Source organism: Lissotriton helveticus, chromosome 2_2, assembly GCF_964261635.1.
Source record: "Lissotriton helveticus chromosome 2_2, aLisHel1.1, whole genome shotgun sequence".
NCBI classification, from domain to species: domain Eukaryota; kingdom Metazoa; phylum Chordata; class Amphibia; order Caudata; family Salamandridae; genus Lissotriton; species Lissotriton helveticus.
The window spans coordinates 504,254,552-504,281,094 of record NC_136060.1 but is presented as its reverse complement, the minus strand read 5'-3'; the positions used below and the strand labels follow the sequence as shown (position 1 = coordinate 504,281,094).

Below are 26,543 nucleotides of genomic sequence, written 5' to 3'. Positions count from 1 at the left end.
TTCTTCGGTGCCGATTTGGTGGAAAAGGCTTTCGGCGTCTCCTTTGGCGGCAAAATAAAGAGAAGTTTGCCAGAAGGCTTTGCTGGATTGTCCTTTTGCGCCTGCGGCGATGATATCGGAGCCAACGGAGCAGAGGCCTTCTCCCTGATTCTCTGCAGTGATTCGGCGATGAGGGACGACTCACTCCCAGTGGGTTTTTGCGCCGACGAGGATGTCTTGACCTTTCCCTCGGATCCGACGTCTTTGTGGGCCTTGTGCGCTTTCGACGCGGATCCCGCTGTCACCGACCCCGAGTCCTGGGACCGGTGCGCAGACGTGCCAGTCTTCGATCCGTGCGCCTGCGTAGCCTCCGTGGAGCCGGCTTTGGCGTGCTTGGACGGCGGCGCCACTGTTGACCCGTGCCGACCATCTTTCTTAGAGGACCCCTCCTCTGGCGTCGATTTTGATTGTGCAGCAGCGGAATCGACGGACTTCTTCGACTTCTGCGGACCGGAGGTCGACGGAGTCGATGGAGTAGCGGGTACAGTCGTTTTCGCCGGCACGGCAGCCATCTTAGGGACACTCGAGTCCTTAAGTTTCGGTTTCGTTTTCGGGTCGGCCATCTTAAATGTAGTCGATCCCGATGCTTTCGGTTTCGGTTTCGATACAGTCTGCTCAGCAAGTAAGTCCGTGGCCGGGCCAGAAGGCGGGGCTGTGGCTTGCGGCATTGGGTCTTGGGTAAGGCCTACAGGCGATCCCGTGACCCGGTCGGTATCTTCGAAACCTTCGGGGCAGAGCTCGTCCCCTGAGCTATCCGCTGCGGCCCCCTAAATCTCTTCGTCGTCTCCTACCTCGTCGACGTATTCAAGGCCTTGACCCACGACTCCGTCGTCGTCTACCGGATCCGCCTCGGCCTCCGTTTCGGGTGGGGAGATTTGAAGATGATGACCCTGGTCCTCTTCATCTTGGTCGCCGAAGATGTTTTCCGGATCCGGGGCCGCTTGTCTAGCTTCCATGCGCACCGCGCGCCGAAGCTTGAGAGTCTTCTTAGACCGGAACTGTGCACAGGCTTTGCACTTGCCGTCGTCGTGGTCAGGCGAAAGGCATTTGTTACAGACGGGGTGTAGATCGATGTGTGGGTACTTGGACCCACAGAGCGGGCAGTACTTAAACGGGCTCCGCTCCATGTTCAGAAAAGTTTTGCAGTCGTGTCGCGATGAGAAGGCCTCAAAGTCCGAAGAGCGAAAGAAAACTCCGCTTATTCCGGCTCCAAGAGACGGAAGACTCGAGACCGTGCGCAGACAATACCGACGCAAAAAAAGCGAGGCCTTTTGGCCGCTAAAAGTTAGTTTTTCTCGGTTTCGACAGAAAGACGTCGAGACCACATCCGAACCCAATGGCGGAAAAAAACTATCTGGGGATGGAGCCGATGCCCATGCGCACTGTAGTCCAGGGGAGGAGCCACCTATCTCAGGATACTTCGAAGACTCTTCCAGGACAACAATGTGCGATCATCCGGACCCAACACTAGGCGGCGATCTAATGCTAAGATATGAATTTAGCAGCCCACATGCCTCGAACATAGGTCAACCCCATGGTATTGGGCAGCCCTATGTACAAGTTGGTTAAATCCCATAGTGTCCTCTGGTGGGGGAAGGCCTGGAGGGATATATGTAATCTTGTGGGATGTTAGGGACATCTGTGGTGCTATAATCATCCCAAGGGTCAGGTGAGCCAGGAGGACTAGAATTATCTGGTGGCTCACTATCTGCACCACCCACTGTGTCATCAGAGGTGTCATCTCTGTTATCGTCTGCTAACGGAGTAGAAGATGGTGTATGGGAGTGATGTGGTAGGGGTGTAGGTGGTGGAGGAGTATGAGGTAGAGGAGAAGGAGGAGGAGGAGGAGGAGGAGGAGAAGGAGGAGGAGGAGAAGGAGGAGGAGAAGGAGGAGGAGGAGAAGGAGGAGGAGGAGGAGAAGGTATCCTTAGAGGAGAGGTTACAATGTCCTTCTTAGAATGAGGAGCCGGTGCAGGCATGTCTAATGGTCGTTTTTTTAGAACTAAGAGTCAGTCGACCAGTTTTGGGGTCTTTAACCAGAATCTTTTGTATAGTCTCTGGATGGAATAGTTCCTCCGTGGGAGCTAGATCCTTTGGTGCCGAAAGCTTTTTTGGCACCGAGCCCAGAGCATCTTTCGGCTTTGAAACATGTTCTTTAGCAGTGTTTTGGCTAGTGGAACATTTGGCTTTTTCGGCTCCGAGGGTTTTTTCGGCTCCGAAGCGTGGGAGTCGGGTACTTTGATTGGCAATTTTTTGCTCAGCTCCGAGTGTGGTTTTGGTGCCAAGGAGCCAGTGCTAGTTTTCGGCACCGAGTGCTTAGATGTGGAAGCATCTGGCGTGGAGGAAGAAGATGGCTTCTTTTTCGGTGCCGGTAGGTGTGCACTGGCACCGGGGGCAGGCTGACTCGAGTCCGAGTCGCCTAAAGGCTTATTAGGCTTCTTTGCCGAGCTCGAAGGCGGGGCATGGAAAGCAGTCTCTCGGTGTGCTCCCGGGTCCGAAGGCGAGGGTGTGACCGAAGCCTTTTTGGAGGGTGTCGAGGAAGGGTCGGGGGTCGACGTGTGTACTCACGACCCGCTGAGCTAGAGTGATGTCCTCGACGTCTGAGTCTTCGGCCTCGGAGTTGCTGTTGACGCCGTGTTCTTGCTCCTGTTCTGGGACGTCAACGCCCTCTTGGAAGAAGTTGCCTGGGATCGAAGCGGACGAACGAGCCATTGTTCTTTGAGCTCGTCTGTCCCGAATAGTCTTCTTGGAGAGGAAGGAGGCACAAGCGGAACAATCTGTGGCCTCGTGCTCCGGTGAGAGGCAAAAGGTTGCACACCTCATGGAGATCGGTGTGGGGAAACTTCGACCCACATTGAGGACATTTTTTAAATGGCGTCCTTTCCATGAGCTGGAAGATGAGGCCTGGGTAGGCCCGAAGGCCTTCCTCGATGACCAGAATCGAAGACTTTGGAGTTGAAGAGTAGCGTTGATTGGAAACGCGTTTGAAACAATACTGTCAAAGTTGGTGAGAATTGCGCGCCAAAGGAAAATCAGTTCCAACCCAGGAGCGCAGGAAACACATCCGAGCCCGGTGGTGGAAAAAAACAATCTAAGGATGGAGCCGATGCCCATCCGCAATGTGATCCAAAGGAGGAGTCACCTATCCCGTGACTTCCAAAGACTTCCAAGACAAAAACAACTGCAAACATCCGGGTCCAACACTAGGTGGCGATCTATGCACCGTGTGTAATCTTCAGCTCATATACCTCGAACAGATAGTTTCTTCTTCACTGCCCAAGAACAGGCACCACTAATAATCAAGACACTGCAAAAGAGGCCTCATGTGTCGTCTGGCATGAATAACTACAAAGATGCAGGAAGCCAGTGACCAACAGGGAGGCAATATGGCGTGCAGCAGGACTCTTGAGTGTCCTCAGTAGAATGTAACACTTCAAACTAATTGATGAAGTTTCTACATCCAAGTATACAATCTTGCCGCCTGAGTGTCTAACATGGAGTAAAGGTAGTGAATACATTATTTTCATCTGGTTGACTTAAACCCATGCACCAAAGGATGGTATGAGTCAACTGATATTAGTGCTGAGCTTTGTGTTTAATTGAAGCTGTGATCAGCCGGACATTTAGATGGGGTAAACAAAAATCTTTTGCTACCCGAGTTTGGCAACTACTACTGCTGTACACTTGCAGAACATTCTTGGCGCAAACTTGAAGTGTTTTTCGTCTACCAAGAACCTTATGTAAATCAAAATGTGGAAATAGGTGTCTGGAAGCTGAATGACAAATATCCACGCTCCTTGATGTCATTATAGGACAATTTGGTTGATGACTTTTTAGATCACAAAAAAACTGGAAAATTTCTCTTTTCTTTGTGATGAGGGACCCCTTCCCACAGTTTGTTTCCCCAATATGGCGGTTACTTCTTTTTGGAGTTGCTCCCAATTGAAATGGGAGCGTCTTTTTGGTACTTTTTCAGAGGAGGAGATACAAACCAGAGAGAATAGCTCTTCTACACACTATTTAGCACCCATTCGATTTCTTAGTATTTCTTTTTTTTTGCCACTCTCTCAGATGCTTCTTGAGTGACTAATAAAGAAGAGGGAAGTGAGAAGTCCCTTCTTCTCTGCTCGCGTTCCGGCTCCACCGCAGGTTGCTGGACACTTCTCCCTAAAACAGACTTTTACTGGTATTAAGTTGGCTTTTGCTGCTGCTGTTGCTACGGCCACTGAGGGATTTGAAACATCTGAGGATTGAGACATCGGTTAATGGATTTAGAATAGCCTTTTTTGGTATCTGGTTTTAAAGGCCCATCGTTTTAAGCATCTTCAACGATGTATGGACCTCATGCAGATAAGATGCATTGCAAAAAGGTTCCGGAGAATGGAGAGTCCTTAACTGCTCTTGTGTTTCAGCTTTCAAGCCAGTCAAGCAGAGCCTCTACGTCTCAATGCCACGCAAAGTTAGCAGACCAGTGCAGTAAGGTCTGAAGAGTCGGTGTAGCACTGACAACCTGAACCAGCATACCTTCATTAGGGACTTACTGAAAATGGTCCCTATCCTCTCTCAACAATGAAAAGAAAAGAACTGGAGAGAATCACAAAGAGATCTACCGTACCTGCCCAGCAAGGCAGTGGCACTAGCAGTTTTTCGTGACAGCAGCAATAGCACTGCACATCCTCCTGCCAACCAATCTCATTAGTTTGCTTTCCTTTTCGGGGGAAGAGGGGGCAGTTAATGATGGTGCTATATTCTTGCCACTAAGCCCCGCAGAGTCCAACTTAGTATGGTCTAGGGAAGACAAGTCTTGGTTTTTACCCTTATATTTCTTTAGAAGGCGAGCAAGAGCTGATCTAGCAAAGGTAGTGTTGGACTTGGCCCTTCCTGCTGGGTCATCCCTAAACATTTTGCCTTTTTCCTCCTATATTTCCTCTGACCTGTTTTTGTTGGTTTAGTACTCTGGACACTTTACCACTGCTGACCAGTGCTAAAGTGCATATGCTCTCCCTGTTGTAAATTGTTACATTGAATGGTGTCCATGTTTGGCTTATTTGGTTTACTGTCAGTCCCTAGTCAAGTGCACCAGGAGTGCCAGGGCTTGTAAATACAAATGCCGCTAGTGGGCTGGACTGTTCCCATGAAGCACAGGGTCAGACTGATTTGCATAGAGCCATGTCTGAACTGGGGTGGCAGAGTGGGCTAAAGAACGGTGATGGATTAAACCCAGATCTTTTGACTGGGTGTGAGTGTTTGATTGGTTCAGATGCTCCGTCCATCACCACCCCCTTTTGTACCGCTTTTTGGCCGCCATAAGTGTGGCAGGGTATGCTCAGACGTGAGTCCCTTGCTCACTTTGACACTGGATTCAAGCAAGCCGGGCTGAAGACGGCTGGAATGCCAGAAACCGGTCCTCGGAAGCTTGTTTCCGGTCCAGGGAAGGCATGGTTTGGCAGTTCGGGCTGGACTGTTCCCATGAGGCACAGGGTCAGACTGATTTGCACATAGCCATGTCTGAACTGGGGTGGCAGAGTGGGCTAAAGAACGGTGATGGATTAAACCCAGATCTTTTGACTGGGTGTGAGTGTTTGATTGATTCAGATGCTCCGTCAATCACCACCCCCTTTTGTACCACTAGTGGGCTTGCAGCACTGGTTGTGCCACCCACAGAAGCGGCCTAGCAAAATGTGTCTGAGGTCTGCCATTGCAGAACCTGTGTGCAGTCCGGTACTGTCATGCTGGCTGGGCAAGTGCACACACTTGCCAGCCTCAAAACCTTCCCTTTGCTTCATATTAGTCACCACTATGGTAGGCCCTAGGGCAGGGTGCATTGTAAGTGTAAGGTAGGACAAGCCCTGATGTGTGTGGCATGTCCTAATAGTGAATTACTGCCAAATTCGTGTTTCACTATTGTAAGGCTACCTGTTCTCTTAGGCCAAGATGGGCTGCTGGAATTATTACACTCTATAAACCCAGAAGGCCCAGGGAACATGGTAGAAAGTCAAGTTTAGTATGGCTGAACTCAGAGTAATAAAATACTTCTTTTAGTAAAGTTTATTTTAATATCCTGTGTTTGCAAATGCTACTTTTAGAAGGCTAGCATTTGCTTGCCTAACCATTTCAGCCCGCCTCTGCTAGGATGTGTATCTGACTGTCTGGGTTGTGTGAGTGACAGGGCTGGGGGATGACAGGTTGTGAATGCAAGGATTACACCTTAGTGGGAGGTAGGAGTGCCCCTGGACTCTTAATCAGGTTGTGCTCTGCCACCACAATGCTGGCTCCGCCCCCTGGGGAGCGACTGATGACTCAGCCCGACACCTGGCCCAGGAAGGGCGAAGCACTGTCATCAAGGTACTCCTGGCTGCCCCATACCACACAATGCTGGCTCCACCTCCTGTGGAGCGTCTGATGTGCCTGCCACTCACACTGAAAGAAGAGACCAAAGTACTGTACACCCAACAAAGTGCTCAGAGACTGAAAGAAGTTATGCAGAGGCCCCCCTGGCCTGCAAGAACAAAGAAAATGCTGTATAAAAGTTGGAGCCCTGCTCGTTGTAAATCAGATCCTGTTGACGCCAAGAAGAAACTCTGACCGAAGAGAAGGACCTAGGAAAGCTGCATGCAGAAGTACTGTCTCTAAGCCTGAGAGACTGGCCTGTGGTAGGTGCCTTGCTGCTGAAGGAGAGGAAAAGAAAGACTAGAAGAAACTTTGCTTTATTTCCTACTTGTGCATCTGACAATCTCCAAGGGCTTGCTGTGGAACTTGCCCCCTGAACTGCGCCCCAGGAACAGTGGGCGCTACCCCCCCTGGAAGAGGAACTACTGCTGAGCATTGTCTACCCTGCATCGCTGCCCTAAAGAGCCTGTGCTAACCCTGGTCCTGCCGAGCACCGTGAATTCCTGCCGCCGAGCCGCAGCTCGCACCGCAAAGGTCAGCGCTGTCTGACCCCAGCACCGTGACTGTCTCACTGAGTGGAAGCTTACAACGCAAAGCAGAGGACCCGTCCGGTCCGATCACCGCCTTCTGCTGCCCCCGCGCCGTAGAAAGTGAAGAAGAGACGGACTAACAGCACTGGTTCGCCTCCCGAGGAGAAGCCCTGCAGAACACCTCGAAATCCGCTGCACCCCTCTCCAGGACCCCAGGACTCTGCCCTTGTGAGCCTGTGTCCCCCGGAGCAGCGTCAGCCTGAAGGAAAGCGACCCCGTGGCCCCCGTGTTACCCCGCCCTCCAGGAAGACACCGCCCCGCCGGACGACAGCCTAGAGCCGTCCCACCCGAACCACCAAGTGAAATTAAGGTATTGTGAGCCTTACGCAGCGCAAGGCTGCATCGCCTGAACTGTGCGCATCGTAAGCCTTAGTTGAATTGAGCCCGTCCCTGTTCGGGGCATACCCTGGCTGCTAAAGCGAACTGTTCCCTTGCAGTGAACGTCCCGCACCGCCAGAAGCGTGAGGCGCAGTGGGGCTCTCCCCGTGTATTGAGGAGAACTGTACGCTTGGTGGTATCCTCCCCTTTCATCCTGAGACTGTGTGCACCGTACCGAGGCTGTCACGAGGCTGGTACGCCTCATACTGCTGAGCTCAGTGTTCGTGCCGAACGCCGTCTCACGCGAGATGCGTGAGTTTTAGCAGGGCACCTACCGCGAAGCAGCACAAAGTGAACTAGAGCGCTACGAAGCGCATAGAAGGACTAAGGAGCACCAAACCTTCAAGGAAGTGGGCAGAAGGCCACAAGTATCACTAACAGGAACTGTGGCACCCCTTTTGAAGTGTAAGAACTATTTTTAAAGCTGAACAAGAACTGTGGCAGCCTGAACAAGTAACTGGAACTATTTTGAACTGTACAAAGACTGTATTTACAAGCCTGCGTTAAATCTATATAAAGATATATTTTTACACAAAATACAGTCTGGTGTCATTGTGTGGTGGGTTGATGGTTATTGTGTGTGATACTGCAAGTGTTTAACTACATGTACTCTAGGGATTAGCCTTGACTGCTTGCACCACACTACCTAGAGGGTAAGCAGGGGTTATTTCTCTGAGTAATCCTTTGCCCTGACTTAGAGGAGAGGGTCCCTGCTTGTCGCCAGTGCTGCACTGCGCCAACCAGAGACCCCCAATTCTAACAGGTAGGTGTTGGGAACAATTGCATCGCTGTTCAAAGAGAGCTGGAACGAAAAGGAGAAGACACCTAGAAGCAGACCAATGGTGTGTAGGGTCTCGAATAAAACCAATGTTAATGACTGGTGCAGGTATCGGAATATTCAGCTTTCCTGCTCCATGTATGAGAACCATGTTATCTCTCGCTGCGGGGCTAATACCCCCGCGGGGCGGGGGGAAGCGGAGCTCGTCATGAGCACCGAAGGGGTTAAAGGTTGAAATGTCATCCACTGGTGATATCCATGAAGGAGGAAAGACCATCAGTGGATGCAAGTCGCCTATGATGGAGAAGAAAGAGCATGATGAAACTTCATATCTAAATCTAGATAGGAGTTTTGGACCTCTGTCTGGACCTCTGTCTGGAATACATGGAGCGACGTGAATGACAGCATTTGATTCTGGCTGGAGATCTTGAACTACCTCGAGGGCTCATAGGGCATCGAACAGAAGGTGTAGGAGATGGTTACAGAGCAGAGATTGAGCTGCAGTAGCCGTGCTTTAAGCATGAACCATGGGCGATGGGGTCCCCAGGGACTCAGGGGGGAGATGCACACCCCATACATAAAAAATAGACTGCACCACCGTGGTCTTATCAACCATTCCAAAGCCCCGTTTTGGTTTTTTTAATTCAGGTTTTTTAAATTTTTTGTTTTTATCGCAGATTTACAGCAAATTTGCAGTAAATATATATATTTTTTAATCATTTTTGGCCCAGGGTCATCCCTCTGGAGCCACTCCCACCAGGCCTCGGGGCAGGGTAAGCATGCCCTTCCACACATCCTTTTGGTGCCTTATTTTCAGGACAGGGGACCGAGCCCCAAGTCCTAAAATGGTTGACACCACATCTCTGTTGATGTGGTGGCAGCTAATCAGGTCTTATCTTTAGATCAGTTGGCTCTGCGGATCCTCCACGGAGTGAAATAAACAACGTTGTTGAGCATTCATTTCTCAAACATTACTGAACAGATTTACACCAAATCACAAAAAGCACACGCTCCGGACCACGATCTAGCTTTCTGCACAGTCAACTGTAATGCCATTCAGCAGTTTTTGCGAGATCGCTGTTCAATTTTCCTATGGATAAATAAATGGAAAAAAGCGTTTTGATATATATTTATTTGTATATCTGGTTAAAAATATTGCCTTTGCTCATGAGACCAACTCTTGGTCCGCCCGCACAAGTTTGGGTTGGGCCGGTAGTCAGGTTTATGCCTACAGAGTAAAATTTACTCGATCTGCATAAACCTTCCTCTGACAGCCTGAGGGAGGTAAGCTGTCAATTCTATTTAGAGCGAGCAGTCGGAAGCCCCCTGTTCTTTTTAAACTGTTTGTCAAAGAGATAGTAAAAATGTTAAAAAGAAATCAAATAAAAAGACCTCCACACTATGGGAGAAAGCTCCCATAGTGTTAGGGCTATTCGCTATCTAGCATGGACTCTTTCATAGATTCACATGCTTGAATCTTCCCAATTGTCTACGTGGGAGTAATTATAAGTAGCGTATAAAAGTATGGTCAGCAAAACAAGTGACCGTGCTAACCAATTCACACAGTTTAGAAAAAAACTAAAGTTCAGCCAATTAGAGAGCAGCTCCTGAGGCACTCTTCTTCTCTGGTGTCACCATAATTCACATTTCTTAGCGGAAGTCGTGTGAGAGGAAGTCTCTTTGCTCTCTACTCAGTTCATCAGTGTTTCAGGTGGTTTACTTCAACTAGAACCTTCTAAGACGGGCCTCTTCAGGTCATTCAGATCTTGCGGGATGCTCAGATTATTTTCCAAGGATCCGCACATGGAAGGCTTAGGTTGCTTTCATCCCCACCATAAACCTATAGACTCTGCAAGCACTCTTGAACTTTTTCGGAAAAAACATTGCAAGACAGAGAAGCCTAGTTCCAGAAATAGAATCTTTGGAAAAACTTTCATCTGGGGAGGCTGGAGAAGAATCATCTTACTTCAAGAAAAGAGTAAGGGATGAGGAAAGCTGCTCCTCTGAGGAACCCTTAAAGGAAATTGTCAAGACAAAACATACAGAAAACAGCTTAGATGTTGAGAAACACCGGAAAAAAAAATCTTCCTCTCCTTCTGAACACAGAAGATCTAAGACCAGACCGGAACCTACAACTCACTCAAAGAGGGAGTTCTTTGGAGAAAAAAAAAGTGTTGCTTGACCAGACATCGAAAAAATATATGTTGATAAAAAACAGTTGACAAGACATTCAAAGATGTATTTAAGGTTTTTATAGAGTGCACGACTACTCATATGTGTGTGTCCAGTCACTAAGATCCAACAACTAACGGTGAGAAGCGGAAGAAAATTTGAAGGCCTTGCTAAACTGACAGAATTTTAAATCCTGTTTGAAGGAGTTCTCATCTTTCATGACACGTAAATGACAGGGGAGAGCATTCCAACTAGAAGCGGCCCATTTCTTCCTCTTAATTTTGGACATACCAGCGAGAACGATGGCAACTGCCACTTCTACTGCATGTTCCCACCATGCACTGGGCCAGGGACAGACTAATTTGCATACAGCCAGGTTCTGAAACTGGGATGGTGCAATGAGCTAAAAAACGGTGTTGGATCTAGCCCTGATCTCTTGACTGGGTGAGAGTATTCTGCTTAATTCAGAGACTCTGTCCATCACCACCCCTTGTTGTAAATATTTTTGTCCACCCTAAGCGTGGAAGGGTATACTCAGATGTGAGTCCCTTGCTCATTGCACCATCAGGATTCAAGCAAGCCGGGCCGAAGACGGCTGAAATGCCAGAAACCGGTCCCCGGATGCTTGTTTCCATCCCAGTGTAAGAATTGGCTTTTGTAGTCTGGTCTGCCCTGTTCCCACGATGCACTGGGCCAGGGACAGACTAATTTGCATACAGCCAGGTTCTGAAACTGGGATGGTGCAATGAGCTAAAAAACGGTGTTGGATCTAGCCCTGATCTCTTGACTGGGTGAGAGTATTCTGCTTAATTCAGAGACTCTGTCCATCACCACCCCTTGTTGTAAATATTTTTGTCCACCCTAAGCGTGGAAGGGTATACTCAGATGTGAGTCCCTTGTTCATTGCACCATCAGGATTCAAGCAAGCCGGGCCGAAGACGGCTGAAATGCCAGAAACCGGTCCCCGGAAGCTTGTTTCCTTCCCAGTGTAAGAATTGGCTTTTGTAGTCTGGTCTGCCCTGTTCCCACGATGCACTGGGCCAGGGACAGACTAATTTGCATACAGCCAGGTTCTGAAACTGGGATGGTGCAATGAGCTAAAAAACGGTGTTGGATCTAGCCCTGATCTCTTGACTGGGTGAGAGTATTCTGCTTAATTCAGAGACTCTGTCCATCACCACCCCTTGTTGTAAATACTTCTACTGCATGGTCAACAACTTTGTAATGGACAATATCATTTACAACACAGTCATCAGCGTTGATTGTACCGTTGCCAACCATATTGTTGACTAGTTCATCACTGGAGGAAGGCCCATTGCAACTAACCACCTTCAGACACAAACATACAACACCAACAACCAACTCCATTGATGGTGCTGTCAAGGGTGCAACCAGACATAATACATGTCACTGAAGAAGGGATTTTGAACTCTAGCAATTCAGTTTGGATGTCGCACTGTAAAGTTTCACATCTACTAGAAATGGAGGAATTGGACAAGGAAGGCCCATTTGACCCAACTAGAAGTGCCAAGAAGACCATGATAATGAGGATTTAGAGTGACTTTCATTCCAGCACAAACCTCAGGCAAATACAAGATCTTATGAGGCTTTTGATGAGCAATTCTAATATGATGAGTATTATTACGAATACACTCACTACCAGGACCCTATGATACAAGTACCAACAGCATTAGTAACGGAACTGCAACAAATGCTAGCTGATTACCACAACATATTTCCGAAGTCAGGTAACCTTCCTTCCACTATTAACAACAAACTGCTACTCCTCAGAGCACTATGTCTCCACGCACTCCTTGTCTACAGCTCCAAAGAAGCCCCCCCTTACACACCAGAAGCAGCTGGTGCCTCCAAGAGCACTAGCCCCCCATTACAATCCATGACAATTATGTGGGCAGCGGCGGTGTTGATGCGGAAGAAGAAATTACCCACAATCAGACTCTTGGGACAGGGGGAAGAATGGGACAGTTACATCACCCCACTTTCTATACCTGCTTCATCACCATCCGCAAATGCACCTCCAGATGACATTGGAGGCTTCCATGCCCTCCTAGAGGATCCGATCTTACAGTACCCGTCAAACAGACAGAATGGTATAACTTCAAGGACTCCACAAGGACATCAATCACAGCTATTACAACTGTAGACTATACATTGGTGAAATGGTTAAAACTGATGATGACTCGAACGACAGTAACAACTGTACCTCATCTAGACGAAATGTACAAAGTACCAGAGGATTCTCCAGCATGTCTAACGAGGCATTTGCGCCTAGACTCTGAAGTCATGCTGGTGGCTCAGAGGACCTTCCAACAAGGAGGGTAAGCATTTAAAAAATGTGGGGGAAACACTTTCGGCGATGGCTGCCACAACCATTAAGGCCTCCAACACATTGGGTATTTGTCAGCGTAGGACAGGCAAGTGTGGTTTCACCTGGCAACATACTTAGGAGGAGGATATTCTATCACTCCTATGAAAAGGAGCTAGAGCAGAGGTTCCCTACACTCATTAATAAACAGCAGGTGCTATACTGGATACAGTTGAACAAATTCCTAAAGAAATTACCGTTCAGAATGGTTACGCTCCAGGTGATACTTCCATAGCTAAACCTAGGAGATTTCATGACATCTCTAGACCTCTTAAATGCTTTCTTCCACATCTCTTTCCACATAAAACACCAGAAGTATCTACGTTTGAGGTGGCTGGATGCCATTATCAGTTCACGATACTCCTGTTTGGAATCAAGTCCTCTCCCAGAATTTACCAAATCCATGGCACCAGTAGCGGCTTATTTGAGAAAGGATGGTCACCAGATTTTTCCATATCTGGATGACCAACTCATAAAAGACTCTTTCGTTTACTAGGCAACAAAATATATACCAGAGCCTGTCTTCAAAAGTCTGGGCTTAAAATTGAACAAAGACAAGTCCTGTTTCCAGCCTCGCAGGCCTGAAGACTGGACTTGTCTGGGTAATCCATGATACAGGATCATTCAAGGCTTTTCCCAAGTATGAAAGAATCCAGTGGCTCTAAGTTTAGCATCTTGCCTTTACATAAGAGAGTCTACTTCAGCTCGGATACACAAATCACAGTTGGGGATGTCAACATGCATTCCTTTCATTCCAAACTGTCAACTTAAGATAAGACCACGATAGGAGGAGTTTGACAAACAAGATGTCCAGACCCAAGGGACTTTCAAAAGCGTAATTCAGCTTAAAAAGACATAACAATGGCTATGGAGTGGTGGACACACCTGGACGTCTCACCACGCCTGACATTCATCTTGACTCTGCCCCAGTTTCCAATGTCCAAAGATGCATCTCTGGAAGGAGGGGGAAGCAAACTTACACAACCTAGAAGTCTGTGGCAAATGGACGTCCAAAAAAGCAAAAATGCACATCAACCTGTTAAGTGTTAAGAGCTGTTGCTCTGGGCCTTCAAAAAATGTTTACGGAGGATAAGGAATTCAGTGTACCGGTCGATACCAATAGTATTACTATAATGTTTTACCTAAACAAACGAGGAGGAACAAGATCACGTCTACTATCCAAGGAAGCTCAGTAGATCTGAAAAGGGATTCTTCGGCACCAAATCATCACGAAAGTTGAACACGGTCCTGGAATAGACAACTCCTGGGCCTGCTCTCTAAGCAGAACCTGAGAGAATACTTTGAGATGAAACTGGACCAACACCAACTAACAAAAATATTTTTAAAGTGTGAACATCTCAACTTGGAATTATTTACATCAGCTCTCACCAACAAATGTCAGTTCTATGTCATCAAATAATCATTGAATTGATTGTGGGGGGAATGCGTTTCAGATAGCAAGGACAGGGATATTTGAGTATGCATTCCCCATTTTCATTGATCCCAGGCTCCTTAACAAGATGAATATGCCTGCCAGAGCAACAGTATAATACCCTCAGGCCAGTTTCAGGTCTTGTAACAATGAACAAAGGCCAAATTGTTCATCCAACACCGGAATTGCTCAATTTTATTGGCTTGGCTTCTCACTACAATGAGTTCCGTTTCATGAACATCTCTTAGGATTGCAGAGATTCTGGACAAAGCTAGAGAGGAAACAACAAATAAAACATTCACTGTGAAGTGGACTCAGTCCTTGCATGTCGTGCTCCAATATTTGATATTTTTTTATATTTGATATTTATTAGCTTTTATAAAGCGCGTCTATCGCTCCGGAAGGAGCATCTTGGCGCTGAGCAGACAGAAGAAACCAACTTGACGAGAACAGGAATCAGATGGCTGCGAGGACCAAAGAGTCGGGCTGGGAGAATATCCATGTCTTCAGGAGTTTCCTGAAAAGGCTTTCTGAGGGGGCGTGCCTGAGGTTGAAGGGGAGGCCATTCCATGCCTTAGCCGCCAGGAATGAAAGTTTTTCCACCCTTCGTTTTGAGCTTAAACCTGGGTATGGTGACCAGATTGGCTCCTGATGACCTCAGGCAACGCAATGGAATATAATGTGGGAAGCGCTTAATAAGGTAGGAGGGGGCTGTATTCTTGGTAGCTCTAAAAACAGTGACAAGGAGTTTAAAAAGGATTCTTTTAGGGAGGGGCAGCCAGTGGAGAGTGTTGAGGGCTGCGGAGGCAGAGGACCTTCTGGGAGTTTAAGGACGAGCCTGGCCGCTGCGTGCTGGACGCTCTGTAGCTTCTTGAGGGTAGACTTCTTTATGCCTGCCAGGAGACCATTGCAATAATCTAGCCTAGACAAGATCAGAGCGACGGCGACTGATTTCCTGGCAGAGATGGGGAGAAAGTCGAAGAATTTCTTTAGCTGTCTAATGAGATTAAAACAGCACCCTGCAGTAATGCGCACGTGATCGTCAAAACTGAGGGAAGAGTCAAATTGGACACCCAGATTGCGGGCCGAGGAGACTGCACTGGGAGGTGCTTCAGAGTGTTGAGGCCACCAATCTTTTGGAGAAAAGCGGATGTCTTTACCTAAGGGTATAATTTCAGTTTTGGCGCTATTGCACTTAAGATGGTTATTGTTGAGCCAAGCAAATACTTGGGAGAGGCAGTTCTGGAATCTGAGAGCGGCATCGGGTAGTTTTTTATCTAAGGTGACGACAAGTTGGGTGTCGTCAGCGTAAGATGTTAAGAGGATGCCATGGGATTCAATCAAGGCAAGCAGTGGGGCCATGTAGATATTAAAAAAAAGAGGACTGAGAATGGACCCCTGGGGCACACCTGATATGATGGTTCTTTCGCCGGAGAGAAAGGGGCCAAGTGAGACTGTTTGGGATCTGTGGGAAAGGAATGATGTTATCCATTTTAGTGCAGTACCTGTCACACCGATCTCGCGCATTCTGTGAATGAGGATGTCATGAGAGATGGTATCAAATGCGGCGGTTAAGTCGAGCAGGATGAGTACAGCGTGTTTCCCCTCATCCTGCAAGAACTTAATGGTGTCGGATAGCTCGATCAAAGCAGTTTCAGTAAAGTGGCCGGGGCGGAAGCCAGATTGCTGTGGATGGAGAATGTGGTTGCTTTCCACAAAGGCTTTTAACTCCTCTTGTACTATTTGCTCAGTAATTTTGCCTAGTGCCGGGAGTAGGCACTGAATATGAATATTCATTCTTTCGAATCTACTCCAGAACAAGTTCTGCCTTATTTCCTACTCCTGGTGCGTTAATGTCTTTCCCATAACTCAGTGAAGGTACATTAGCATGGGCTTAGGTATTCGGAGTCATCTAGTGGAGTGTGGTGGCACCCGAGGACTACTATAAAAGTCTGGTCATCAAGTACCAGACTTTTATAGTAGTCCTCGGGTGCCACCACACTCCACTAGATGACTCCCAATCCCTAAGCCCTTGCATGTTTCTGGAGGGAGAGGGGGGACTGGGAATGTTACCCAGCCGCTGCACATCAGAACATGCATAAACTTGGCTTCAATTCTCTTAACCAATTTAGGACAGTGAAATAGAATCACAGATGCCAGACTGACCATCCCAGGAGCCTTAAAGTAGGGTGACAAAGGACAACCTTACATCTGTAATAATTAGCATTTGTCACGGATATCAAAGAATAATTGCTCAACAATGCCACAACAAAAAAAAAAACACATTGCAGTAGCAAATCTAATAATCATACTTATTAGAAATTCGAAGTAATAGACAGGAATCATTTGCCACATCTCTGCTTGTTCTTCACCAACGCCATGTGATCAAAAGCTATTCTCAGTATTTTCATACAGTAATGACGGAGTGCGGTACCCACCTTGCCGTACCACCGTGACAAGTAGAGCTGCTTCATGGTCATGTGATCTGGGAGTGACTCGTTGTTGAAGAGAAGCTGGACCTGCAAGCACAGATGAATGTAAGAATGCTCCCAGCTCTCACAGGTGAATGAAGAAAAGATACAAATCATCAGTTTATAGAGCAGACACTATTCAAGCTAGATCAGACATGAACGTTACACCAACTGGAATATATATGTATGTGTGTAAAGGGACAGTGACCCAGTAACCCACACCACATACATCTATATTTGCCAAGATTCCACACTTAGATGGTGAGAATGTTAACATCCTTAATTCACTTAAAACAGAAGCGCTGTATTTAGTGCAATCTTAAAAACAAGATATTATTACATTCCAGAGTTTATAATTATTAATTTTTTTTCAGAGTTTTATATAGCACGAACTTGACGCGAATTGGGTATCCGAGCGCTTTACATAGCACCAGTTGCATTACATGAGGACACATTCATTTTTTTGTTAGGCATGGGGAGATTAAGTGATTTGCCCAGAATCACAATGTTCAGCGTCATTGTCGAGACTCAAACCCGGTTCCCCAGATTCGAGGTCGACCGCCCCAGCCGTTAGGCCAACTCGTCTACCCATTTAGCCTGGTCTTAAAACTGTATGAAATTCCAACCCTTGGCCATTCTGGATAGTAAACTTTTCTCACATCCTATGTGCCAACCATATAAAATACCGTTTCCACTTACGTGTGGTGGGACGACGTTGAGTCGATGACACAGGACCCTTCGCAGGTGTCGGACCTCTGCGCGGATGGAGCACCTCACGTATTTCTGCTGTAAAACACAAAGTTGGCCGTTGAGAGCATCGCACCAGCTACAGACAGGATGTTGGATTTGATTTACTTGTTCTGGTCTTTACATTATGGTACAATTTGATTGACATTTCAACACAGACCGACAGTCAAATGTATGGGACCCCCATTTCCTATACCCCTCCAGAGATAGCATAATCTTCCCTGTGGCACCACCTTCCATGCAGAAAGTTACCAGCAGACAGAGAAACATGAATGGTCAGAGGCAGAATGCTGCACAGCAGGAGGTAATGCACAGGAACTGAAGGATGCAACACAACGAGTAATGTACTGTGAAGGAGAGGTGCTGCAGCCCTCCTCCCCCGGAAGTCCACCCAGATGTCCAAGAGAGATGGCAGAAAGAGAATGGACAGTACTGCAGCTCTAGCATGGGTTTCCTTTCGTAGCCTTTGGTGAGTTCTCCAAGAGTCAGGAAGTGAAATGCGGTCTTTAGAAATCCTAATTCTTTATTTCATGCATATCTGTACTAAGGTTTGCCTGGCTGGAAAGGGAAGGCATTTTATAACTCAAGGACACTTGATGGGATGCTGACGAGATGGCAGAAGTGTTTCAATGTCCACGGATGTAAACACCATTTTCGAGCACTGTTTGCAAAATTGTTAATACACTGCAAAATACCTACTGCCAGCATTTGCCGTGCAAAGGAGGCACACTGCACGTTAATGCTGGAGTGTGATGAGGAAGAAGACTTTGATTAGGCAAAAAATCAATTCTGCTTACTTCTTACAGAGAATATAGGGTCTGAATCCTGTAAACGATTTAATCATGCAAGGCAAAATAAGGCAGCAACATTTTAGAACGAGTGTAAATTCCGGATTCCCAAAATTGGGATCTGCTGAATTTTATTGATTGGAGATATATGTTACAACTGTGGTATTTCAGCTCGGTGTTCAGAAATGCCAGAGTCCTGAACGACATCTAGGCGGTGTTCCTGGGAGTGTCCCAGTGAGTGGTCCCTCAAACTGTTGTGACGAGGTCGTATTTATATGTAAAGTGCAGCGATGCCACAAAACAGCTTCCAGGCGCCAAGCACCTCAAAGGAAATGCAATGACAAAGTCAAAGTTACAGCTTTTCACAGCTTGTCAGTGTTCACAAACATTTGCCGGTAATGTAGTAAGTATGAGAACATGAACTAAAGTCTACAAATTCCACGAGGAGTGAGTGGTAGAAAAGTTTTTTTTTTATTATTATTTTTTTTAATGAAAAATATTACCCTCAAAATATATTTATTGAGTGTTTTATATAGCCCGGACGAGACCCACTAGGGTACCAGAGCACTTAACAGAGATGTAGTGGCCACAATTGTGTAGGAAGCAAGCAATCATGTCTAACACTCAAATGAAAACATTACATTCAATGAACAGGAAAAGACATGTGAGAAGTGTGGCTCAATGGTTAGAGCGGCAGACCCTGATGCAGAGGTCTAGCCCGGGACCAGGGTTCAATTCCCCGCCTCGGCGGGTCTTGAGCTCAAAATTCCACGGACCTAATAATTCTCGCCTCGGTGCCTATTCCAATCATGGAGTCCCACTCTGCAACTCTGGGCAATAGCTTGCTTAATCTCCACAATGGCCCCCACAACGCTAAAGATGCCTGGCCTCCACCTTGGGGGTGCCCAGGAGTGGACACCTCACAGGGAAAGCCAGGATGGGTTCCACAGCGGTATTCGTACAAGCGCCTTGAGACCCTTGCGGGTGAGTAGTGCACTATACAAGTATCAATTTACATATGTGCCTACAATAATATCTGAACCTGAAGGAATACCACGTATTACAATTTTTTTGCAATCAACTGACCACCATGAAAGATACTATATTTTACAGTTGAACTGAGCATCAGCATCTGTAAATTACGAGGTAAGACTCTCTGAAAGACAGTTGTACAGTTCTCAATAAGCTTATTTTGGCAGTCCTGTCGGGCTAGCGGATTATATACCCATAGGGAACAGTTGATAAAAAAACAAGTTACTTACCTGTACACGATTTTCCAGTATGGATATCGTTTCGTCACGGTGAGAGTCCCACAATAACAGTAAAGTAGCAGAATAAAACTCTAATATTCAAATGCCAATAAGAATTCACTAGCTTTTAGCAACCTATTACTATTGTTATAAAACATCCAAACTCTAGCCAATCAGAGCACAGACCATAGAGTCTCCTTCCCCAGCAGGGCCATCATACCTCAGATTTCGAGCACGATTACCATAAGGCAATAAGAGCAGAATGGAAGGTGAACCTGAAAAGGGGAGGAGGGAGGGTCGCATGTGAATCTCTAAAAGATATCAATACTGGAGAACCACAGTGTATAGGTAAGTAACTTGTTTTTTCTCCAGTGTTGAATCTTTTATATATTTACATGCTTGAATCGGAATAGCAAGCAGTATCAAAGGGTCAGAGGCAGCGGGTACGGTGAAACATCCCACCATGCGACCCCGAAAACAAAATACTAATGATAATCATAAAGAGCATACTATTAGCTCATAACAATGTATACATATACTAAAACATAAATAGAAAAATAGTCGAAAAACATGTATACCCATCACAATTATAGCACACTTACTTAGGAGAAACATATTCTAAGGAGATCATACCTTATGTGAATAGACGTCGCAGAGCAGCTTGACCAACTGCTATATCCGCATTCTGCCAGGCGCCCAGGCAGTAACGCTTTGTGAAGGTATAGTCGTTCGCCCATGTCGCAGCCCTACAGATATCAGGCAAGGACACTCCTGCGAGTAGAGCAAAGGAAGCTGCCATCTTGCGTGTTGAGTGCGCTGCAACCATGGAAACCAGAGGGCGGTCAGCCTTTTCATGACAAAAGAGGATAGTCTATGAGACCCTGTGAGCAATAGACGCCCGCGTCAAAGCCTGACCCTTCCTAGGGGCAGAGAAGGCAATGAGTAACTGAGTAGATTTTCAGAAAGGCTTGGTCTTTTGCAAGTAGAACTTTAAACACTGTTTAATGTCCAGACAATGGAGTGCCCTCTCAGTTGGCAAAGTTGGAGCTGAAAAGGAGGGCAAAACCACCGTCCCATTTAGATGAAATGCAGAAGGTACCTTGGGAATAAAAGACGGATTGCTGCGAAGAATCAATTTATCTGGAAAGAACTGCAGGTAAGGTTCTGTTGTAGTGAAGGCCTGAATTTCACTAATGCGCCGAGCAGATGTTATGGCCAACAGAAAGGCAACTTTCCAGGAGAGGTTCTTCAAGTCGAACTTGTGAATTGGATGAAAAAGTGATTTCATAAGCTGCGGAGGGACTGTATTTAATTGCCATAGCACTGGAAGAGGTCTTACTGGAGGGCAGACCCTGAAAAGTCCTTTTATGAACTCTTAATAGTCTGTAAGAACACAAAAACAAACAACCAGAACGTCTACATCTGGAGGTTGCTGCTAAATGCACTTTTATGGATGCATGTGCCAGACCAGCCTTGGCGAGAGATTAGAGATAGGGTAAAACATCCTTAGACGGCCATGAGAGAGGATCGCAAGAGTGTGCGACACCAAATGCAGAATCTTTTTCACTTGGCCGAGTAGCATTTGATCGTAGAAGGAGCTTGGGCTTTCTGTAGTATTGCCTGACATTCCTCAGAGATCATTAGTTGTCTGAATTCTGTGTGATGAGGAGCCAAGCCGACAAGTGTAGTAAACGGATTTGAGGATGAAGCACTTAAACCTGATTCATGGACAGAAGATTTCCTTTTGGCTGGAACATAATTGGAAAAAACCTTGATAGGCGAAAGAGCTCTGTGAGCCAGTACTGTCAGACCCACACTGGGGTGATCAGAATGACACGGCAAGGCTCCAGTTTGATCTTTTGCGGAATGTTTGAAATGAGAAAAAACGGAGGGAATGCATAGGCAAACGTTCCTTCCCAAGAAAAGTGGGAGGCATTTCCTAGAGAGCCTGACAGGAATCTGCTGGCATAGAAATTGCATTTTTGGTTGAGTGACGTAGCAAACGGGTCTAGCGTTGGAAATTCCCAACAGCAAAAAACCCTATGTAGCTGTTTGTTGTTTAACTGCCACTCATGGCACTGTTTTGTGTGTCTGCTGAGGGAATCGGCCCAATCGTTCTGGACCCCATGCACATGTTGAACCTGTATCGATATTCCAGGGACTATCAGCCATTCCCAGATCTGCTTAGCCAGGTTTGAGAGGTTCTGTGATCTTGTCCCGCCTTGCTTCAGCTGATAAAACATGGTGGGAGAGTTATCCGTGCGAATCAGGATGGATGACTTCCTGATTCTTGGCAGGAATGCTTGGAGGCCCAGTAAAACGCTTTCAGTTCCAAGAGGTTAATGGGACACTGATTCCTGAGCCGACCACCTTCCATGGATCTGCAAGTCTTGCAGGGGAGCACCTCACCCGTCCATGGAAGTGTCCAACTTAATAACCAACTTTGGATTTTTCGTGAGGACAGTGAGAGATTGTCTCGGAGTGTCCACCAGGACATTGCTGAAACCATCACCGGAGTGATGGAAATGATGTCCTTGAATGAGCCTCGAGATTGAATCCAATCTCCTCTTGGAGAGGTCTCATCCTTCGACGACAGTGCGGAATCAGTGGGATACAGGATGACAGCATCTTGTATGTCCTTATTGAAACAAACTTTTTTGCAGACAGACCCTGCCCTGTCTTCTACAGTTGTAATATCCTTTCTTTTGTGGGAAACGCCTTAGAGAGCATAGTGTCCAGAGTTTCTCCTAGAAATACTATCGACCTGGAGGGAGTCAAAGAGGATTTTTCCCAGGTTGATTCGGAGCCCCAGGGAGTAAAAAAGCTGAACATCGGCATCTGTTGACTATCTGGCAGCCTGAGCGATGGGGCCTTGACTAACTGGTTGTTCAGATAAGGGAATACCTTGTGACCGGCTTGCCGTAGAGAAGCTGCCACTGGAGCCAAGCACTTGGTGAAAACTCTTGGAGCCGACTTTAACCGGAAGGGCAGTACTCTGAATTGATAATGGCACCCTGCCACCTCGCACCTGAGAAAAGGACAATGTTTTGGGTGAATGGGCACATGAAAGCACGCATCTAGAAGATCCCAAGAGGAGAGGACAAAGTACCCCGCAGCCTTCGTTTTCCCGTCTTCTTTCTTTATCAAGAAGAAGTGAGAATAAAACCCCAGATTTCGCTGATCGGGTGGCACTTCTTCGATTGCCTGTTTGGTGAGGAGCAATTGTATTTCCTTCTTGAGAATTTGGATATGACGAAGGGAGGTTCTTCGCGGAGGTAAATTCGGGGGCTGTTGAACAAATTCTAGGGTGTGACCAGGCGAAAAACATCTAACACCCATTTGTCGGAAAATATAAGCTTTCATTGAAGAATTTGGAGCAAGCGGGTCTGAATTGAAGTGGGACTAAAGTAGCAGGGGCCTGTGGATCCTCATTGTCTCATGCTTTAGTCGTGAACCCTTCCTCCTGATGGTGGACGTCGACGTGCTCCAGCTCTAGTGTAGGCAGGTGTTCAGGTTTGCCAAAAGGGCTGTGAAGAGTATTGGGCACGAAAGCCCTGTTGATATTATTGCTGGAAACACTGCTGAAGCCGAGGACGAGCGAGATATTGAACTTTGAATGAATGAAAATGAATGAATGAATGAAAATATACTTGGTATAGCGCATGGCTACCCTAGGGCATCCCAGCGCTTTGACCCAGGCCACATCATCAGCACTCATCGGAAAAGAAAAGTTTTTAATTGTTTCCGGAACATGAGATGGTTCGGTAGGAGTCGGATGCTCTCAGGAAGATTATTCCAGAACTTGGCCGCTTGCAAGGAAAACCGCCGACCCCCCGTACGGGATCTCTTGATCCTCGGGACTGTCAGAAGGTTGAGTTCACTGGACCTAAGGGTTCTGAGGGGTCGGTAAGGGCAAAAGAGAGGGCGAAGAATATCTGGGCCGTTGTTTGTGATGGATTTGTGGACCATACACATGGCCTTAAAACCTATCCTCTCCTGAATCGGAAGCCAATGAAGAGCACGCAGAGCAGGCTTAACCGAGCTGTGTCTAGGAACTTTGACCAGAAGTCGAGCAGCGCAGTTCTGGACTGACTGCAGAATTTTGACAGTGCCTAACGGGGCGCCAAGATAGAGTGCATTGGAGTAATCCAATCTGGAGATGATCAATGACTGTACCAGGAGTCGTCTGGAATCACTAGGAAGGAGGTTGAGAACCTTCCTTAAAGTCCTAATCAGGCCAAAGCATGTTGCGGCTACCTTCTTTGCCTGCACTTGAAAGCCGAGAGAGGGATCAAGCCAGACTCCCAAACTCTTGATTTGTTTCTTTGGGGTCGGAGGGGGTCCCAGGCAGCTCGGCCACCATGGATTAAGGTTCAGAGGAGCCTTGTGACCCATGATCATGATCTCGGTTTTAGTCCCATTTAGTTTAAAAAAATGAGGCTTCCATCCATTCGCAGACCTTAGTGAGACAGGGGGACAGATTGTTTGGTCCAGAGGTCCCGTCTTCAGACCTAGTGAGTGAGACCACCAACTGGGTGTCATCGGCGTAGGTGACCAATTTTATTCCCCAGGGAAGCACCACCTCAGCCAAGGGCCTCATATAGATATTAAATAAGGTAGGGCTTAATGAGGATCCCTGGGGAACGCCGTAATGAAGGGGGAACTGTCTTGAAGTATACTCCCCTTCAAAGACAGAGAATGTTCTTTCGGCTAGGAAAGATTGAAGCCATTTAAGGGCAACTCCAGAGACGCCAGCCTCGCCAAGGCGGCTGATCAGCAGGGAGTGGTTGACCGTATCGAAGGCTGCGCTGAGGTCCAAGAGGACCACCGCAGCGCAGCCTCCGGCATCTACAATCTTCCTCGCTTCCTCGACTACCACCACCAGGGCGGTCTCAGTGCCCTGTTTTGTTCTGAAGCCAGTTTGAGTAGGGTGAAGTACTGCCTCGTTCTCTATAAAGGCGGATAAGGCAAGATTGACATGCTTTTCTGTGATTTTACTCATCCCTGGCAACAGGGAGATGGGGCGATAGTTTGACCAGTCATCAGGGTCGAGATTAGCTTTTTTTTAAAAGAGCTTTGACTCTGGCCTGTTTCCACTGTGGGGGAACCACTCCAGTGGAAAGGGAAGAGTTGATTACGTCCTTTATAATTGGTACTACCACCTCAGAGACTTGTTTTTAGGGCAGAGGGTGGGGCAATGTCTGTAGGAGAGCCTGATTTCAGATTCTGCAGAAGTTTTTCTACTGTTGAATGATCTATCAAGGGCAGAACATCCAGAGAAGGTGAAGAGACCAATCGAGTAGTGAGCTCAATGGAGAGTCCTAGATCATTTATAGCTTCCTTCGCACAGAAGGAGTAGATGGTAGCAACTTTTAAGCTAAAAAAATTGGCTAACTCCTCGCACCGTTTTAGGGGATCAGCCACTTCATTCAAGGGACTAGGCGGAGTTACCAGAGACTTGAAGATTTTGTACATTTCCCTAGGGGAGTTAGCGGCTTTTGATATCTCAAGCTGGTAAAAAGAGGCTTGGGCTAATTTTAGTTGGGTCTTATAGTTCCTAAGGGTAGCTCTGTATTCCGCTTTATCCTCTGGAGTGAAGTTCTTTCTCCACTTCCTCTCTAGCCTCTTACAGTTCCGTTTAAGGCATTTCAATTCTGCAGTATACCAGTGCATTTTATTGGAACCTCCACGGTGCACTATTTTGTGTTTAGGGAGAGTGAGGTCAAGAGATGACTCAAGCCACTTATTGAAGGAACTATAAGCTTCAATCGGATTATCCTTCTTAATTAACGGAATGGAGTCTTTTAAAACTGTTGCTAACTTTGACACAGGCAGTTTTGACCAAGTCCGACCAGTCTTGATTGTAGTTGTAGCAGGATGGACAGCATCCATGGACCAAGTCCGACCAGTCTTGATTGTAGTTGTAGCAGGATGGACAGCATCCATGGGCGTCCATACAAATGATAGAAGTGCATGATCTGACCATGGAATAGGTAGCGACTCCTTCCACTGCAAGTCAGTAAGATTGGTGTAAAAATGGTCAATCAAATGGCCAGCAGAGTGAGTGGCTCCCTCCACAATTTGTTTCAATGCTAAAGTCCCCATTCCCTCCGAAAACTTTTGCGGAATCAGTGCCTCAGGGTCATCAATATGAATATTAAAATCCCCAATAATGGAGAAATTCGAAGAGGTACTGCTAGGGTGAGAGATTTTTTCAAGAAGTGCATTACAAAAGCTATTGCTGGAGCCTGGTGGACGATAAAGTAGGATGCCAGAGAGTGTACAGGTAGGGGAGAAGGAAATAGCGAATTCCAGACTCTCGCAGTCAGAGAGCGGGTTATCCACAGTGCGACATTTGAGAAAGTCCTTACAGATAATAGCTATGCCTCCGCCCCTGCCCTTGGGGCGATCATGCCTACTTATCACATAGCCATGGGGCAGGGCCCTAACAATATCCGGACCTGAGACCTCCGAGAGCCAGGTCTCGGTCAGAAACAGTACATCAGGACTAAATTCCTCTAATAGTAGGTGGATTTCGACGCTATGTTTAGGAAGGGAACGGCAGTTCAGGAGCATTAGGGAGTATGTGCTCGGAGTGCGTGTGGAGAATGGGGGGGACCCCTCCTGATTATTTACACAGTGTGGGCAGGGGATTAGAGGAGGGATAAATGGGGTCATGAGTGAACAGGACAAACCCCTACCAGCACTAAGAGACTGCAGTAGGTCTCTACCGTATACCAAGTCATCTTCTCTTCTGAAGTCAGTCTCCCTGGCCCCTGGTCCCGTCCTGTCACAGACGGGCTTTCCTTAGGCGCTCCTTCGGCGCAGGACCGGCGCCTCCGCTGTTCGCGTCCGCTGCGCGGAGGAGTAGCCATCTTAATTTATACAAGTCCGCCTACCTCCTTCCCAACCCTACAACGCTGACCTGCCTCACCTAGTATGGCCGGCAGCACGACTCAGCTAGCAATAGGCTGAAGGTCACACAGGTCCAGAATACGGCGCAAAGTAAAGTAAAATGCGTGCGATTTAAAATCCGGACAAGACAAATTATTATTCAATTTGTGCAGCGTGACAGTATTTAAAATATTACAAGTGTCAAACACAGTTTGCAGTGTTAAAAAC

At 47.0% G+C, this 26,543-nt stretch overlaps 1 protein-coding gene across 2 annotated transcripts in view; it reads right to left on the bottom strand.

Moving 5' to 3' along the window:
* PCGF1 (polycomb group ring finger 1) overlaps window positions 1-26,543 on the bottom strand; it is a 248,410-nt gene that overhangs the window by 16,128 nt on the left and 205,739 nt on the right. Inside the window, exons 7-8 of one of the 2 annotated variants that reach the window (XM_078679068.1) lie at window positions 17,336-17,422; window positions 16,604-16,684 (exon numbers count right to left, since the gene is read on the bottom strand). In XM_078679068.1, the coding sequence (XP_078535194.1) occupies window positions 16,604-16,684; window positions 17,336-17,422 (168 nt within the window). The remainder of the gene's footprint in view (window positions 1-16,603; window positions 16,685-17,335; window positions 17,423-26,543) is intronic. The other variant, XM_078679069.1, reaches the window with a different exon arrangement.